This window comes from Varroa destructor, unplaced genomic scaffold, assembly GCF_002443255.2.
Source record: "Varroa destructor unplaced genomic scaffold, Vdes_3.0 BEIS01000001.1, whole genome shotgun sequence".
In the NCBI taxonomy this organism is placed as follows: Eukaryota; Metazoa; Arthropoda; class Arachnida; order Mesostigmata; family Varroidae; genus Varroa; species Varroa destructor.
In genome coordinates this window covers 40,214,957-40,230,155 of record NW_019211454.1, presented here as the reverse complement: position 1 = coordinate 40,230,155, position 15,199 = coordinate 40,214,957, and the positions used below count along the sequence as shown (strand labels likewise).

The following is a 15,199-nucleotide window of genomic DNA, read 5'->3' as shown; positions in this document are numbered from 1 at the left end:
GATAGAAAATGGCACCAGACCTGGGAGCAACAGTTTAGTCGGCAGGCGTCACATACCATTTTGATACCTTTTCTCTCTTATTTTGTCTGGCTTCATCCCTTTTCAGCGAAAGTTTCTGCCACTGGTGCTGTTATGTTCCCGCCGATGCTGCTGCTCGGTGTTGATTAAGCTCAATTGCGGGTTGGCTAGTAGAGAAGTGCTTATGTAGGATACAAGGCATTGTCCTCCTACGTGTTTTCCTGTAGTGAAAAATATGTGGCTTCTCTCTCTCTTTACGCACTACTATATCCCTATTCAATTATATCCTAGACAAGGTAGAACAAATGGCTGAGACCACTTACCTACAGCCATGATGGCTTGCTCTTTGCAGAGCATTCCCGCTCCCGATAACAGCACCGTGTTCACGTTACGTCGCCAGTGCGTTGCGACTGCACCGGATTCAGTGCGGATGGATGATTCGAACGAAGTCAGTCGGAGGAGACGGTGGAAGTAGACGCCCGGCCGTGTGGCCGTTGAGGAATGGGAGGTAATGCGAAACAGAACAGAATGAGCAAACCAGCCATGTTAGAAATAATGCACGAACAGAAAAAAGAAAGGGACGAGATGTTCGTTAGTTTAAAGATCTGGAAGCGGACGCAGAACACGAGCGGTTGGCTCAAGCGACCGAGGTAAGACCAGGGAACGAATTGACTAAAGGACGACTACAGGACAAGGACCCCAGGAGATAGAAATGAGCTTAGGGGTACGATACGTGGGGCTAGCGCGACCAAGTGGTGTTTCAAGTTGCTACACTATTACCGGCTTCGTTAAGACCAGCAGCGGCTAGTTAAAGCAAGGAAAGCACAGGAAAACTGCCGTCTAAATAGTCTGAGAAGCTAAACGAAGTAGCTCTTCTACTGAAGTACAAATCGCGCTTGAGATAGAGAGAAAAAACTGAAGAATGCTCAGAAGCAAAAAAGCTGCACACTATTCGGGCACGGTAGGCACGTGTATCTCGGATGGAGGGTCAAAAACCATCGCCGAAAAGAAAAACAGTCCCACAGAAAAAGCTTCGATTTCCAAGTCATACGCTTTGCAGCATGGTTTCGAACAGCTTATCGATCACGAAGTAGTAAGCACCGCTAAATCTGGTAACGGACACATAATCATGGCATAATTAAAATAATGTGTGAATGTAATGACTCTCCTTAAAAAGCAAGCAGTTACTTACCGTTGAATTTTCCGTAGCAGTTTTCATCTTTTTCGTTGCCATAGTTGTTGATGTAATAGATCAAGGCACACAAATAGAACAGACCGGATAGCAACTCCGCCCGTCCGACTACAGAGGCGACCTAAAAGAAGGAAAGACCAAAAATGAGAGCAGCGTCAATCGTGTGACGAACAAGACCCATTTGTGCACAATTATCATAGATAAGGACTGATTTTACTTTAAGCTAACAAAAAATGAATCCTGCATGCGGAACCAACGTCGGGTATCAGATCAGACCTCCTCAGATACCCTTCGCGCGAAGCTAATCGTGTTTAAGGTTCGATCTAGGAAACATTATACTCCACTTATGCGTCTAGTTTCTTGGAGAGACGCGTTTCTGCCGAACCATCTTGGTAACCTCTTTTTTAATGACAACATCGACCTGAACTGCTCACTCCTGCTCTCCTGTGTTATTATTTGCCAGAAGAAAGAGGCTGTTTCGCAAGTCGCCGACTTAATGGATGGTGCGATGTACATAGAAAGATGAACAACTTCCACGGCGTTTTTGCTGGATTCGATCCTACGGAACGGTAAGTTTCGGGACAAGTGCGATCTTTTATAACCATTACAGCATTCAATGTTTTTTCAATTTCCATTTTACATTAAATAGAATTTAGGTACCGGGTCGCGTATTGACCTTGGCTGCATCTACGATGAACCCCATTCAACTCAAGGTTCTCTATCTCAGTTTACTTACTACTAGCACTTTCTTTCATTATTTATATTGCCAAACGAAAATGTGCTAATAATTTAAGCAAATTAAATTAAGTGACTAATATACCATGCCGTTTTTACTATATTCTAGAAAAGTACACTCGTGATCAGTCCACTTATTTACTTCCACTCGATTGATTCGTATAATGCACTTACTATATTACATGCGTCGCAGCAAAAGTATAATACTATATTCAAAAGTATAATAGTATATATCATAGCAGTAACCAGCTGTCATTACTAATACGAGCGGCAAAGCTCGCAAAAAATGCTCACGAACAAATTAAGCACGAAATTGCTCAGACCCGTGGCGTGCGTTTTCGACGATAAGGTCAGAACAGCACGCAGTTGGTAGCAATGGTATTAGTCAGGTCAACAGCCGAAGCCATGCATGGTGTGATGGTAGGGGCGGCGGCCTGACAACAACAATAACAGTAGCAGTCTGAGGGCAATCATTAAATTCGAAAGTTACTCCACCTTTATTACTGATCTCACAGTAATCACGGTCGCTGTAACTTAATACATAGTGTGATAGCTGCCCCTTCTAGAGCTGCATCAGATCGCTGTAATGAAGGGCCAAAAGAGAGGTGAACTGCGAAGAGTTGCGCCGACCGTTTGTGCTTTAGCACAACCAACGAGCTACCACCATGGCAAAGGTACTGCGTTCTTTGCCCCTATCCAACACGCACGATACGAGTAGGCCCGGATGGCAAGCAAACTTGAGAGCGTTCGTATGGATCTTGCCAACTCAGGAGCTATATGAGGGCGTGGGTAACCCAAGGGTATATGCTTTGGGTTACTCCAGCTATGACTATCGTTAGGTAGGTGGCAGCCAGCAAACTAACGGCAGAGGCTGAGAAGCAATGAAGAGAGGCATATACAACAACAGGCTCTGTCTAGAGATTTGAAGCGGTAGCAGACAAAAGGGGTTTTGCTCTTTAGCTGGTAAAAGCAATTACTCCAGGTTGCAAAGGAACTCTGTCGTGCAACCAGTGAGGACGCCGGCAACACATCCACACACGATTCGGGGCGCCGGGTCTAGCATGGCCATGAGGCCCTGCATGCTGCTGCGTTACCGTGTAGGGTGCATCTACAACGACGACTATAGCTACAACACAATGGCGGCATGATGAAGAAGACAAAACAATAACGACGGAGGTCGTTGCTGTTCGAGATTCAACAGCCACAATACCACTGGTAGGAACGAGGCACCGAGCTGGCGTCGAAAACAAACAAAGTCTGCATGATGGCGGCTGAGACGATTGGGGCTAGCATTCAGGTCCTCGGTAAAGTGGGGGACACGAAACAAAGAAACGGGAGACGCAGGTTCAAAAGGAGCAATTACTGCAGTAACAACAGCAGCAACAACATCACTAGCACCTACTACAGGTCAAGTGAAAAAAGCGATAAACTAAGGCACCTATGGGGTGGGTATGGAATAAGGTAGCCTAGGTAAAGTTAGAAAACTGGTTAAGGCCGACAGTGGTTGAGGGTTGTTGAGGTAAAGCAGGTGTGCTCATTCGCCAGAGTCCTGATGGCGGCAGCGGCAACAAGGAATTTGTGGGTGAGAGTAACGGTGGCAGAACTTGGAGTAGTTCTTCCTACCAAATTCATGCGGCAGGGCAATGCCGGAGCAGCGACGGCAACAGCAGTCATTGTGGCGACACCTACTGACGATGTCTAGCTGCCTACTTGTCTTCACTACCTGACTACTGCTGCCTTTGAAGATCTGTGCTGCTGATGCCGCCGTCGTTCGCGGTTGCGTTGCGCTTTCTGCTACAGTTGCTTTTGTTGTTGTTATTGTTGTTGTCGCTAAAGCTGCAATAAGGTTTAGTCGACTGTGCCTTGCCATGGTCGGCTGGTTTGTTCATTCCCCTAACGAGCCACTTGTCTCCCTCTAACATGATGTAGTACAATAAACTATGAGAAGGAAGGTAAGGCGAAAGCTGCCTGATACCCAACTGATAACCAGAGCAAAAAAACCTATTAAGATCATCAAAGTCGTTCTCAGCCTCATAATCAACATCACCTGCATACCTCTCGTCCGTCATTTTTAATACTGCCAGGTTTGAAGTGTACATGTTCAACGTAAAGCTAATGTAAGTGTCCAATTTGCGCCTTCAAGCACTTCATTAGAAGAATGTCAATGAGCACACAAATACGTACAGGCACATAGTAGTTTTTTTATTGTTTTGCGTATATATATTTTTTTTGAGGATCAGTTGGGTAACGTACAATTCTTCGATGTTAGCGAATATGTGAGAATCTAAGGAAAGGAAAAAGACAACCTTTTCACTTCATAGTCGCTTACATGTTGTATCGTGGATGTAGAGCCCACCGAAGCAAATTGGTGGATTTGTCGGTCACAAAAGTAGAGTACGTCGGAAGCGGTCATCCTCGGCCTCATATTCAAGTTTGTCCAAGAACAGTATACGGGTTATATAACCTAACTATCAATGCCTGGACCAAGGACAACAACCACCAACATTCTACCATTGATTCGGCTGACTTCTATTGCATTATACAGATAATGCAATAGAAGATTTGGTAAAACACATCTGCATAACATAATCAATACCATTAGTACATGCACTACCTACGGAATCGATACGACTTTTCGAGTTGCTGACATACATTAAGTACTCGAAATGCCTCAGAAATTGCGAGCTCCGATTACCTTGATTGGCTTCAGAGAAAACGCTAGCTCTAATCGTCCACTGAAAACGTTCTGACTTTGGTACGTTGGCGTTATTTAAATGCAAGCATCTTCCCCTTGTTCGGATTGTCAGACACTCGCTACTTCGTTTATAACGAACATCATTCGAGTATTTATAAATACCCCTTCCGGGTAATAACAATTTCTTTTTTTTTTGCTTTATACATTACAAGCATAAATTACATGTACTGGCAACGATTGTTTTTTATGATAGGAAGATACCATGGTATTTTCATAATATTCTGCATCCGGTGCATTTCCCTAGCAATCATTATTCCAAGTACTATCAACTGTGTGCGAGCAATTAGTTTATTATGCCTTGTAGAATATAGTACTAATATCAGCCGTGATGATTAATAGTGCTTTTTTATTCACACGTACCGCTTCGGAGTGAAGCGGGTGTACAGCAAACAGCAGTGAGGCTACACGGGCTGTACGCGCATTAACAAGTAGGCCACACAGACGTAAGAACAGCACGCTCACGGCGGCGTGCAGAATTACGTTGACGGCATGATAACCTATGGGTCGCAGACCGTCAATAGCAAAGTTGGCACGAAATGACAGCGTCGTCAATGGCCGGTACGACTTATGACTTTGCTCCTGGAAACGACACGAAGAAAATTAACATTACCATTATTATTACTGTCATTTATGGTGTATTTGGTCGAAATCCATCGTTGTGCTGAAAACTTTCTAGTTTTAGCGCCTTGAATTGAGAGTGATCAACGGCACGGTAGCATAGTAGCCTAGTAGCACGGTACTATATATCATTTCGAAACTATGCCGGTATCATGTTATATACGTTAATAGTAATTACTGTCATTATCTATAGCAATGATTTTCTATTTTTCGGCTACTAACGCGGCAGACTATAGGTAAAGCATCACGCTCAACCATCTGAAACATGTGTTACTTAATGATGTTTACAATTTACTCTTATATACCTGCTACCTGTATCATGATTAAAATTGCGCTTAATCCTGGCATATAATCGGAGATCATATCAACACATCTACTTGATTTCGTCTTCATAGACTCTCTCGTGGAAAAAACTCGCGGCCAATAATGTGATGTAAACACGTAAAAAACTTCGTACCGCTAAAAGTGAGGTACTAGGCATACTCTACTCAAATCGCATTCTTCCATAGAGGAGAGCATTGGTTCTAAATTGCGGGAAAGAGCTTCGTATCTCGAAGGAAACTGTGTATGCCTTCGCACAAATTCTGTCTCTTCTGGCGGCGATTCTCCGCATGTTTGAGTTAACGGTATTATAACAACGACCTGTTTTTTTCTATAGATCGCCAAAGACAGGATATGATCGCAAGGAATCGAAGAGAGTTTATCTGTGTTTGCAGATGACAACAGGGACCCTGCGCTTCATCTCTGTGTGTTTGCTTCAGCGTCGTTGCAGTCAGGCGGTGACGCTAACGAAATGCTTCCTGAGAAATCGTATGAACTTGTCTACAATTTCGTTTCATCTTCCCCCTTAGCTTTTTCGCCTTCGGATACATCTTTCGGTTTTCCGATAAGTCCTCATCTCGCAACACCTTTGCTTTGACAGTTCGCTCATACAAATTAGCCAACTACGCTTGCAAGACTCATCTGTCAATTCGTAGACATATTGCTTAAGCACTGTAGCGCGACGTTGTTCCACGAAATATGATTAAAAGACTGTATATAGTGGTACATTTCACTCTTGCTTAAGTCTGATGATTCTGGCACATGATTTTAGTATGCTACGAAAGCAAAACAATGAGTATTAAAAATCGGCCATAAGATTGACCTTACGAACGTGTTCGATAACCTGATTCGGCATTAGTCAAATTGCATTCCAAAATAGTTACTTTTGACCTTGTTGGCATACCACGCGGTTTACAGAGCCTCCAGCACAAGCAGCCGTGCTTGATTCAGTTGGTGCATGATGGCACCGCTGCGACTACCACTCTATCCATTGGAACGCTGTTAGTATGTGGCAGTGCCGGTGTATGTCTTTATCCCTTCTTGCTTTTCGTATTACTGAGGAAGTTTATCAGATCCTGAACCGATGCATGCAGACGCGAAACTTCTCAGTTCCTTGTCGAAAACGGTTGACACGAGGGTCGCGTTAGGCGCCAATTAGAAGGGGCCAGCAGCAGTGCAGGGCTTTGCTTCCGTCAGCCTGGTTTACCGCTTTGTCTTGCGTAACGCAATGTTGTAGGGTGCTAATAGCGATGTAATTGCCAGTTACGGGAGGACACACGTTTCGGCCTAGCTGCTACCCACTCTGGCATGAGGAGCAGGCAGAACAAACGAGAAGCAGACGTAGCAAAAGCAGAAGCAGTAGCGATAACAATAAACAAGGTTCTGTCTGCTGCTACACCGGCCAAGGCCCGGAAGGGAGAACAAGTAGGGAGTGCACTCCCCTGGATACTCTGAAGGCCCCACGTGCATCGCACGCAACCGATGGGGATTCTCTGTGGCCTTTTTGCCTAGTGACGTTGCCACCGGAATAGAGGGAATGGCTTCTGTCCAAGGTAAAAGGGATCTTGCCACGACAGGAAAGACGATAGAGCTGCCCAGCGGTTGTGGCAAACAAGTGAACGGAGCATCAATGAGAGAAAGAAAACTAAAAAGGGAAAGTGAGTCAAGAACCATAGAACGCATTCAGGAACATCTACTACAAGCAGGAAAGGGAAACGGAAGCGACAAAACCAAAAACAATTGATGGCTTGCCAGAAATCCTCTTCTAAAGTCTTCTCTATTTGTTTGGAGTGAGAGAACGCGCTTAAACTAACAACATCTAAACGTGCTAGCCCCTGGTTCGGAATTAAATCCGCTTTGCGCTTGCGAACCGCACTGGTTAATCGTATTAGAGAACGTGCATCTAGGCCAGTATGCAGACACCAGCATGAACTATTCGGTAACCATTCGTTTTACGGATCGTCCAAGTGTGGCCGATTAAATGTGCCAAATCAGTATCTACTTTTCAGAGTCGTCAAATGATATGATAGCTGACAACGTTGTAAGTTTTTTCAGCGTGGAGACGATCAGGTAAGTAAATAACGCTTGCTAAGATACAGTAAATTATGACTTCATCATTAGTCGTTTAGTCCTTTTTGGGTATGATCTCGTCTGATCACTAACTTGAGGTGGATTCAGCTAAAGATATCGTTGTATTATATGAATCTGGCAGAGGCGTTACTTCGAAATGAGATGATATGCCATAGCCCCAAAGTATGTGCTTGGCGCGAAAGGGAAGCGGGGTAGTGCGTTAGCGCTGGTCCATTCATTCATGATATTGATTTCGCTTAACCCCGCTTTCCATGTGAAAGCAGCATAGCCAGGCCTGTAGAACGGTCAAGTTGGATCTGGCCGATTGAGTCTTGAATCTATTCAATCTATCTATCTAAGCACAGAAGAAGCAGATTCACTTGATTCTTCGTACTGAATTTACTGGTCTGCTAGGCTGGCGGACTTTCTATTTTGGAGTCACCATAAAAAGCTGTGCGGTCAATACATGATTTCAAATGCGCGCTTTGAAAACCCCACCTTACGGTGCATTTGGCCAAAATCATCTTGACTTTTATAAACTGCAAGTTCAGCAGCTGTGAGAGAACTATGCCTAATGCTGCTTCGAACTCGGCGAGTGGCCGTGTGAGAACCGAAAGATTGCCAGGGCTGTACCATTCCTGCGCGCACCTTTATAACGTCTATGACATTACGGGCGGTTTGTTCTGTTCGCTGTGTGCACTACTTACGTCGCCTCCATCTCAATAGGAACTTCTTTTAAGAAAATTCTAGTTCCCATCTCGCACTTAATGGAGCTGCTTATTTACGCAGACGTACATGATGCTACATTTATATCTCGAATCCCAAATGAAGGAACACCATAGTGTTATAACACGTTTGAGTTAGTTTCGGGGCTTTATTCAAACGTTCGATGCCCTTGATCGTTGGTTAAGGTGAGGACTGAAGGCCGAATGAGGAAAGGTTGCAAGCCACCTAGTTCTGTCATAGAACTGCAGTTGGTGTTTCTTGCCAGTACCGGCCTAGGCCTATTCACCCGGCAAAAGTCGACGAAAATTGTCGGGCGTCCTTGGTAACCGACAAGATTGGTTGGTTCTTAATCTCGTTCTCGCCTTACCGTGTCGCGTACCCCGCTGTCGAGTTAGCTAGGTGACGGAAAGAAAAAGCTAAAGAAAGAGAGGTAATGAAAGCAAAATTGATTTATGGTAGTTGTAAACGGCAGGCTCAGCCACAACCGTCTGGCCGAAAGAGCGGCCTGCTTGCTTTCAGCCTAGTGAACTGATCGGGTCGGACTGCACCAGACCCGACGCCAACCGGTGGCGGCGGCAGTAGTGGCGATAGTGGGCGATGGCGAAATGACTTCGCGGGAGGCGAAGAGTGTTTCGGCGCGTTTCGATCGTACACGAATGTCGAAGGACGTGTAAGAAAAAAAAGAAGAGTCATAAGACATATCCTTCAAGCCTTTGATTTCCGATCGGGATCAGGGAGAAGCGCAGTGTCACGCGTATTCCGTTACTGCTGCGACGGCGATGAAACTGCCCCAATTTAAATTTTGCTGCTATCCGTTCTTTCCTTGAATTCCAATTGATCGAATCTAGTGAACAGGAAGGACCAAAGTGAGGGTCAAGCCGTATAGCAGTTAAGGTTAGCCAGACACTCAGATCTGAATGCTGTTTAGGCCGTTAGATTGAATTATGGCCAACCGGTCGGTCGTGCATGGACAACCCGCTTAAGAAGACATATTCGTACTCGTCTAGAAGCTAGCCCATTCGACGAGCTAGCTGATAGAAGTATAACAACTTGATGAAAACGTTTTACAGCTCAGACATGATTGGCACAGGTTCGGGTCTAGGCTCAGTTTCATGTGGTTTGGCTGTTCCAGCACATAGTAGGCAATGAAGCCGGTGGGAGGGTACAGAGTCGAGAAGTGAGGCCGCCGCTCGTCAAGTGGATCTGCGATTGAATTCTTTGAGCTCCACTGAACGAACGACTCGCAGGAGAGACAAGAAACACCTTGCTGGGGAGAACGGATCTGACTGTAGGTTGCTTTAAGCTTGACGTCAGGTGGGAGAAGGGAGGGGGCTACATTCAGACCCAAGCGTGCGCGTGCTACCAAGGCCTGCCTGACCGTCTATCTAGTTGTGAAAGGGTAAGGCAGCCGGACAAAAAGTCAAGCTTCTTATTATCCGTTACTACTACATATCGCTAGTACTTGCGTACCTTATAGATGGGTGTGCCCCAGAAGTCGTTCTTGAACACGTTCACTAGCGGCGTGTACGAACGCACGTCCGTGTTCTCCTTTACAGCGACCACATCATCGTAGACCATATCTCCAGGAAGCGTAGTTAAATAGACAAACCCGGCAATTGCGGCCACGACGAGAGTCCATGGCCGAAACGAGTCCGGTTCGTCAGGTGCAGGCGGTTCTGGACTCGGTGGCCGCGACGGACTGGAGCCCTGCGATGGAGGGCGACTCGACACTGGCGAGCCGCGATAACTCCTCCCAAGCGAGGAGTGCATCTGAAATCGAGCAGAAGATAGAAGTGTTGGACGTTAGACTTAACGTATATATATCTAAGGTGCATTAAACGATCTCATCTTTCTATGCTTAAAAAGCTCTTAAAGAACTACTTTATTGCTTATACAAAAAATATGGTGCGACTGTATAAATCGCATCTTCAAATAAGTTTTCCTTCCGTGAAAAAGAGCAGAGTGTTATATGTCTTTGTAAACGTGACAATCAATATAGTAATTAATGACAACAGCAAATTAGAACTGTTTTTTTCTTATTTTTGCTTACTCATCCGGGATCGTGTTGTAAGTGACGACGTTGACTTCACCCAAACAGGCCGAAACTTCCAAGTGGTAAGCTGTCTTCAATTACAAAATTTCTAGTGAAACGGTCCTAGCGCTTTTTCTGTTAGGTAGTCCCTTTTCTCCACTTATTTTTATGTAGTGAAACAGTCCACCGTTTCTATTTGTTTCTACATCTATTTTAACCTTTTAACCTCTCGTTTGCCTCTATTCAGTAACCGCGTTCGCAGTGACCGGGCCCTGTGGCCGCGGCAGCGTTTTCGAACGAAGAAGATACAGCGTAGATATTATTTGATGAATTCGAAAGTATCACGCGATCCCGGATAGTCAACCGCAAACAGCAAAAAGAAGCAAGAGACAACGAAGGAGTAGAAGAACGGCTAGCAGATGGCGGTCGGCACTAAACGATAGACTACCCCATTTCTTTTTCCAACTTCTCTTTTTGTCTGGAGTCCTCTTGTTCATCCTGCTTCCCTAAGTGTTCCGAGAACGGGAGAAAGACAGAAAGGGAAGGGTGGCTCGGGCAACTACGTTTAGCTGTCTTTTTTCCGTCCGTTTACCTCTGCTCGCCTTAATGGCTCACGTTTGTCATCGGACAAGAATAACTGTGTCTTGTTGTAAAAGAAAATCACTAATCGATTCATAGGAGCAGGAGGAGAAACAGCACGCGGGGCAGTGACAACGCAAAACGAGCTCTTTTACGAATTCTTTTGCGTAAGGAAACAGGAGACGGCGGAGCCTTCGCGCGGTGCGCAAGAGAATGTAAATGGTGGCAAATATAAACCTATTTCTTACTGGAATCCTTTTTGCATGTGCCTTCCTTGAGGTAAATGTTTCGGTCAACTAACACAGCTGACGACACTCCAATGATGGTTGCCTATTTGTGTGAGACGTGAAGTGTGCTTGTGAGACAACAAAAAGGCGGCCCGTTGTGCACTAATCATTGGACTGTCACTGGCACGCAAACCACAGGCCTACCAGCACAATGGCCTTTTGTCGCTGACTGTTCGACAGACCAACGAAAAAAAGAAGAACGAAGGGTAGACGAAGAGCTACTTCTGGCCAATAACCACAATGTAAACACAAGCAAGTATAGAGGACGAAGGGGGCAAAGTCCAATTACCCGCATCTCATCCATCCCTTGCTCAGAAAAAGCGACTTAGTTCCCAACTGACCTAACAGCAAGGGCAACTTCCCGTTGCGGCCTTTGGCTTCTCTGACTTGTATTATTGTTGTTGCGGCACAAAAGAGGCCGCCTAACCAATCCACTATAGCTTCCTGATCCGATGACTATATAGATGGGACGACTAACGGCAATAAAGTCGTTCTGTACCAGCAGACGTAAACCGAGGGGAGCCCTGGAGCGATTTTGTCACCATTACTTAAAACTATCTTACACTTACATTTGTCGCTCAGTTCGTAGCGCATAAATACGCATTAAAAGGCGCATATACTCACGAAATTACGCAAAAAGGTTATTTCTTCGTCCAGAAGGTCCGTACAGGTCAATAGATTCTGCGCACGAAAGTAGTGCGGCAGCGGACTCATGTAAAATAACGGTACACCTCGGTGCTGCCATTCGTCATCGAATTTCATTGTGGAAGCGAATATTTGGGAGGGTCAAGATACTTGGTACCTAGAAGCGCTTTCGTTCTGTACGCCAGTCTACCACGGGGAGATCCCGCGAAGAAGAAATGTTGGTTGGTGCGCGATATCGGCACGGCGCCGGTCTTCACGCAAGCCGAGTTAGCTGAGAACAGGCTATGCTTGTTCCTGCCCTTAAAATGTGCATATCAATGAGAGATGTTGTGTAACACTTGCGTCTAGGCCAGTGAACCGGTAGGCTGCGAGGTCCCGGTTAGCACTGTTATGTTGCACTTGTACTTATGCTAGGTACGCCAAGCATCAAAGAGAGCTTCACCCCGTCCCATCTTCTCACAGCAGTAAACTGTATATGCGATATACGGACTGCATATGGCTGTCTGCCTGACATACACCCATTATGAGAACTCAAGGCTCAAAGAGATGGAACCACAGGGGCTAATCTGCAGGGAGTCGCGGGATGTTGCGCGACACATCGCCTTGACCCGAGCGAGTGGATGCCGTGTCCTCTCTAATCAGTTTCTCCCTCTGGCAATGCCACAGTGGAGAATGAAGTATATGTTAGCAGACGAATTCGACAAAACACGAAATGTACAGTGTACGGTCGTATCTAAGCGATTCAGCAGAAAGCAATTATCGTACCTCATGGTAACATCTGTTGCACACTACATGATCCGCCAATAAACAATAATTTTAGTTTGCTCCACACTGGATGTTACACCAATGAATAAAAAAAATGCCCTAGTATGATGACAGTACCCAAACACATTTTGAGTTAGCAATGCACACGACACGGTACATTCAACCGCAGAACTCACAAACGATTCCAAACAAGCCCATCACGTATGTTTTTTCTGCCCATACCCTTTAATCGTTTTAATCATGTTTATTTCATTCGGCGATCGGTCGAGAAGGGCATATTTCATTCGTCAAAACAGTATTACTTTGGAGGATCTGTTGCGCGCTTTTTTTAGTATATTGAACGTCCTCAGTTCTGATCGAAGCTACGCGAAATGATGTGGGTCGGCCTAGCTCTCTTCTCCTCGTAATCTATGAGAGCATGCAGCGCAGACTAAAAGTTCTAGGCTTCTTTTATCATACCAATGGGACTAAAGAAAGCATTTCGGGAAATCCATTACGGAGCGACACAGTTCGCAGGCCATTCCGTTTTGCTTTACCCTACGCTGCTACAACCACTTCTATGACGCGGGGAGCAGTAGCCGACTATATGTGGTCGCGGAAGCTTGGTCATAGCTCAAGTTGGGCCCCTCTTCAAAGCGATGTATCATCATGTGGGGCATGAGCGCACTGGTAAGTCCCTGGGAAGAAAACGGTGTTTTGGCTGGTAGCTAACAGCTGACCGTAGCAACCTTCATTGGCCTGTTTTCTCGGGGGTATATGACCGGGACCAACGGCCGCATCAGTGGTATAGGGCAGGCTACACGGCCACCTCGCCAACCACGTTTGGACTAATGTACTCGATAAGGCCACGTCACACGTCTATACAGAAAATAAGAGCGAATGTGGGAAGGAACGGGATAACAGAAGGAAGAAACGTCGTTGTGCTGCAGCTCACTCGGACCGCAGTCAGAGTGGAGGCTGCTTCTATCTTGGACTGGTATCACAATGAAACAAAGCAAGTCTCGCTTGAGGTGCTGTTCATTGTAACAAATGGCGCTAAATTAATTCATTTTTGTTGCCCGTTGTCGACTCCGACCACTGTACTAGTGCCGTATGCTACCGTTCTAAGCCTGAAGCAATGGGGGTCGCAATGAAAGGCGCTGGAGGTCCTGATTTGTTACTCAGTCCTCGAAGGGATTGAGATTCTGACAGCTGTATCCCGTGCGTCTCTTTGTTGGAGATGAAGAACAAGTGGTTGTTCGCGGTAGTGTGAGCTGACGGGGTGATTCCTCTACGCAGAGATGTGAGTACCACAGTCAGCGCCAAGCGGTAGGAAGCCTACTGTAGTATAATACGTGCGTGTGTGTAGTACGAGAGGCAAACGTATTACCGGTTGGCCGTTAAATTAAAAAACTATCTTGTCACTGCTTACTCCTAACTGCGTCGATCGAGATCTAGAGAGCTAATGTAAATGTAGGAATATCTAAATCATGCATATTGTGTTGAGCATATATGTATATGCATACAGATAGACGAAAAACATGCGGGCGGTCATGAGGTTCACAACTAGAACATGAACTTTTCAGCTCCGCGTGAGCGATCCAGATCTATTTACTCAGTGAGCGACGCATGAGTAATAATACATATACAGGTTATATTAGCGTAGATCGTACACGCTTAGACGAGTGGTCGAGCACCTTTATACGTGTAGGTCATCTAACGATGCTTTTATGATATAACACAATATATATTTATCTTTTTATGGTAGAATAACAACAATGGTGCGAGCTATCCTTTTCGTGGTTTCAAACACTTCTTGACCCCGCACTTTCCAGCGCAGGCTTCACCATCAAGAGGATGTACAGACCGCTGAATCTAACAGCCATCCACCGCAATATAGTGTGTTGCTAGATTAAAGCAGGAACAGTTAGAATATACTGCCCGCGAGATACAGCGGCTCAACCAGAAGGACCGCGATAGCAGCTGTCGGAAGTGACGACGACGTGCAATCAATGGCGTGCTCATCGTTGGACATGCTACAAATTCATGCCCTCAATCGCATGCGCATCACCGATGCACAGATTGCTCACGCGAGTTCATGTGCAGGAGTTCACAGACGAGGAAGTTGGATATTGCATGAGGAGAGTAAGGGGGCATAGAAGTGCCCAGCTCTAATGCCCTTAGCACTCAACCGCCAGGCAGCAGTCGAATAGTCAAGACTATAAACAATTGTCGCTTCTTTCGTTGGCGGCGAAGGTAGCTGCAGCCCTTAGTGGGTTGTGATAGCTGCTGCTTCTGCCGTCACCGCTACTGCTATGGCCGCTAACAACAATAGCGACGGCAGTCCCTCTGCCTCTGCCGAAACTGCCACCGCTGTACAGCAGAATACGGGGCTTTCGGGAGGTGAACCGGCGACGCGAATCGTCTTTGCACTCTGCTGTATAGAATTTACAGCTCTATAAATGGCTCCGTCCATC

The 15,199-nt window shown here is 45.8% G+C and overlaps 1 protein-coding gene across 13 annotated transcripts in view; it reads right to left on the bottom strand.

The window, feature by feature from the left end:
* LOC111247121 (protein O-mannosyl-transferase TMTC3-like) overlaps positions 1-15,199 on the bottom strand; it is a 196,258-nt gene that overhangs the window by 63,010 nt on the left and 118,049 nt on the right. For 12 of the 13 annotated variants that reach the window (XM_022797713.2, XM_086973664.1, XM_086977360.1 and 9 more), the window contains 4 exons: positions 9,906-10,205; positions 5,061-5,279; positions 1,211-1,331; positions 342-428 (listed from right to left, as the gene is read on the bottom strand). In XM_022797713.2, coding sequence (XP_022653448.1) covers positions 342-428; positions 1,211-1,331; positions 5,061-5,279; positions 9,906-10,205 — 727 coding nt within the window. Of the gene's footprint in view, positions 1-341; positions 429-1,210; positions 1,332-5,060; positions 5,280-9,905; positions 10,206-10,485; positions 13,042-15,199 lie in introns of those variants that run through there. The other variant, XM_022797763.2, reaches the window with a different exon arrangement.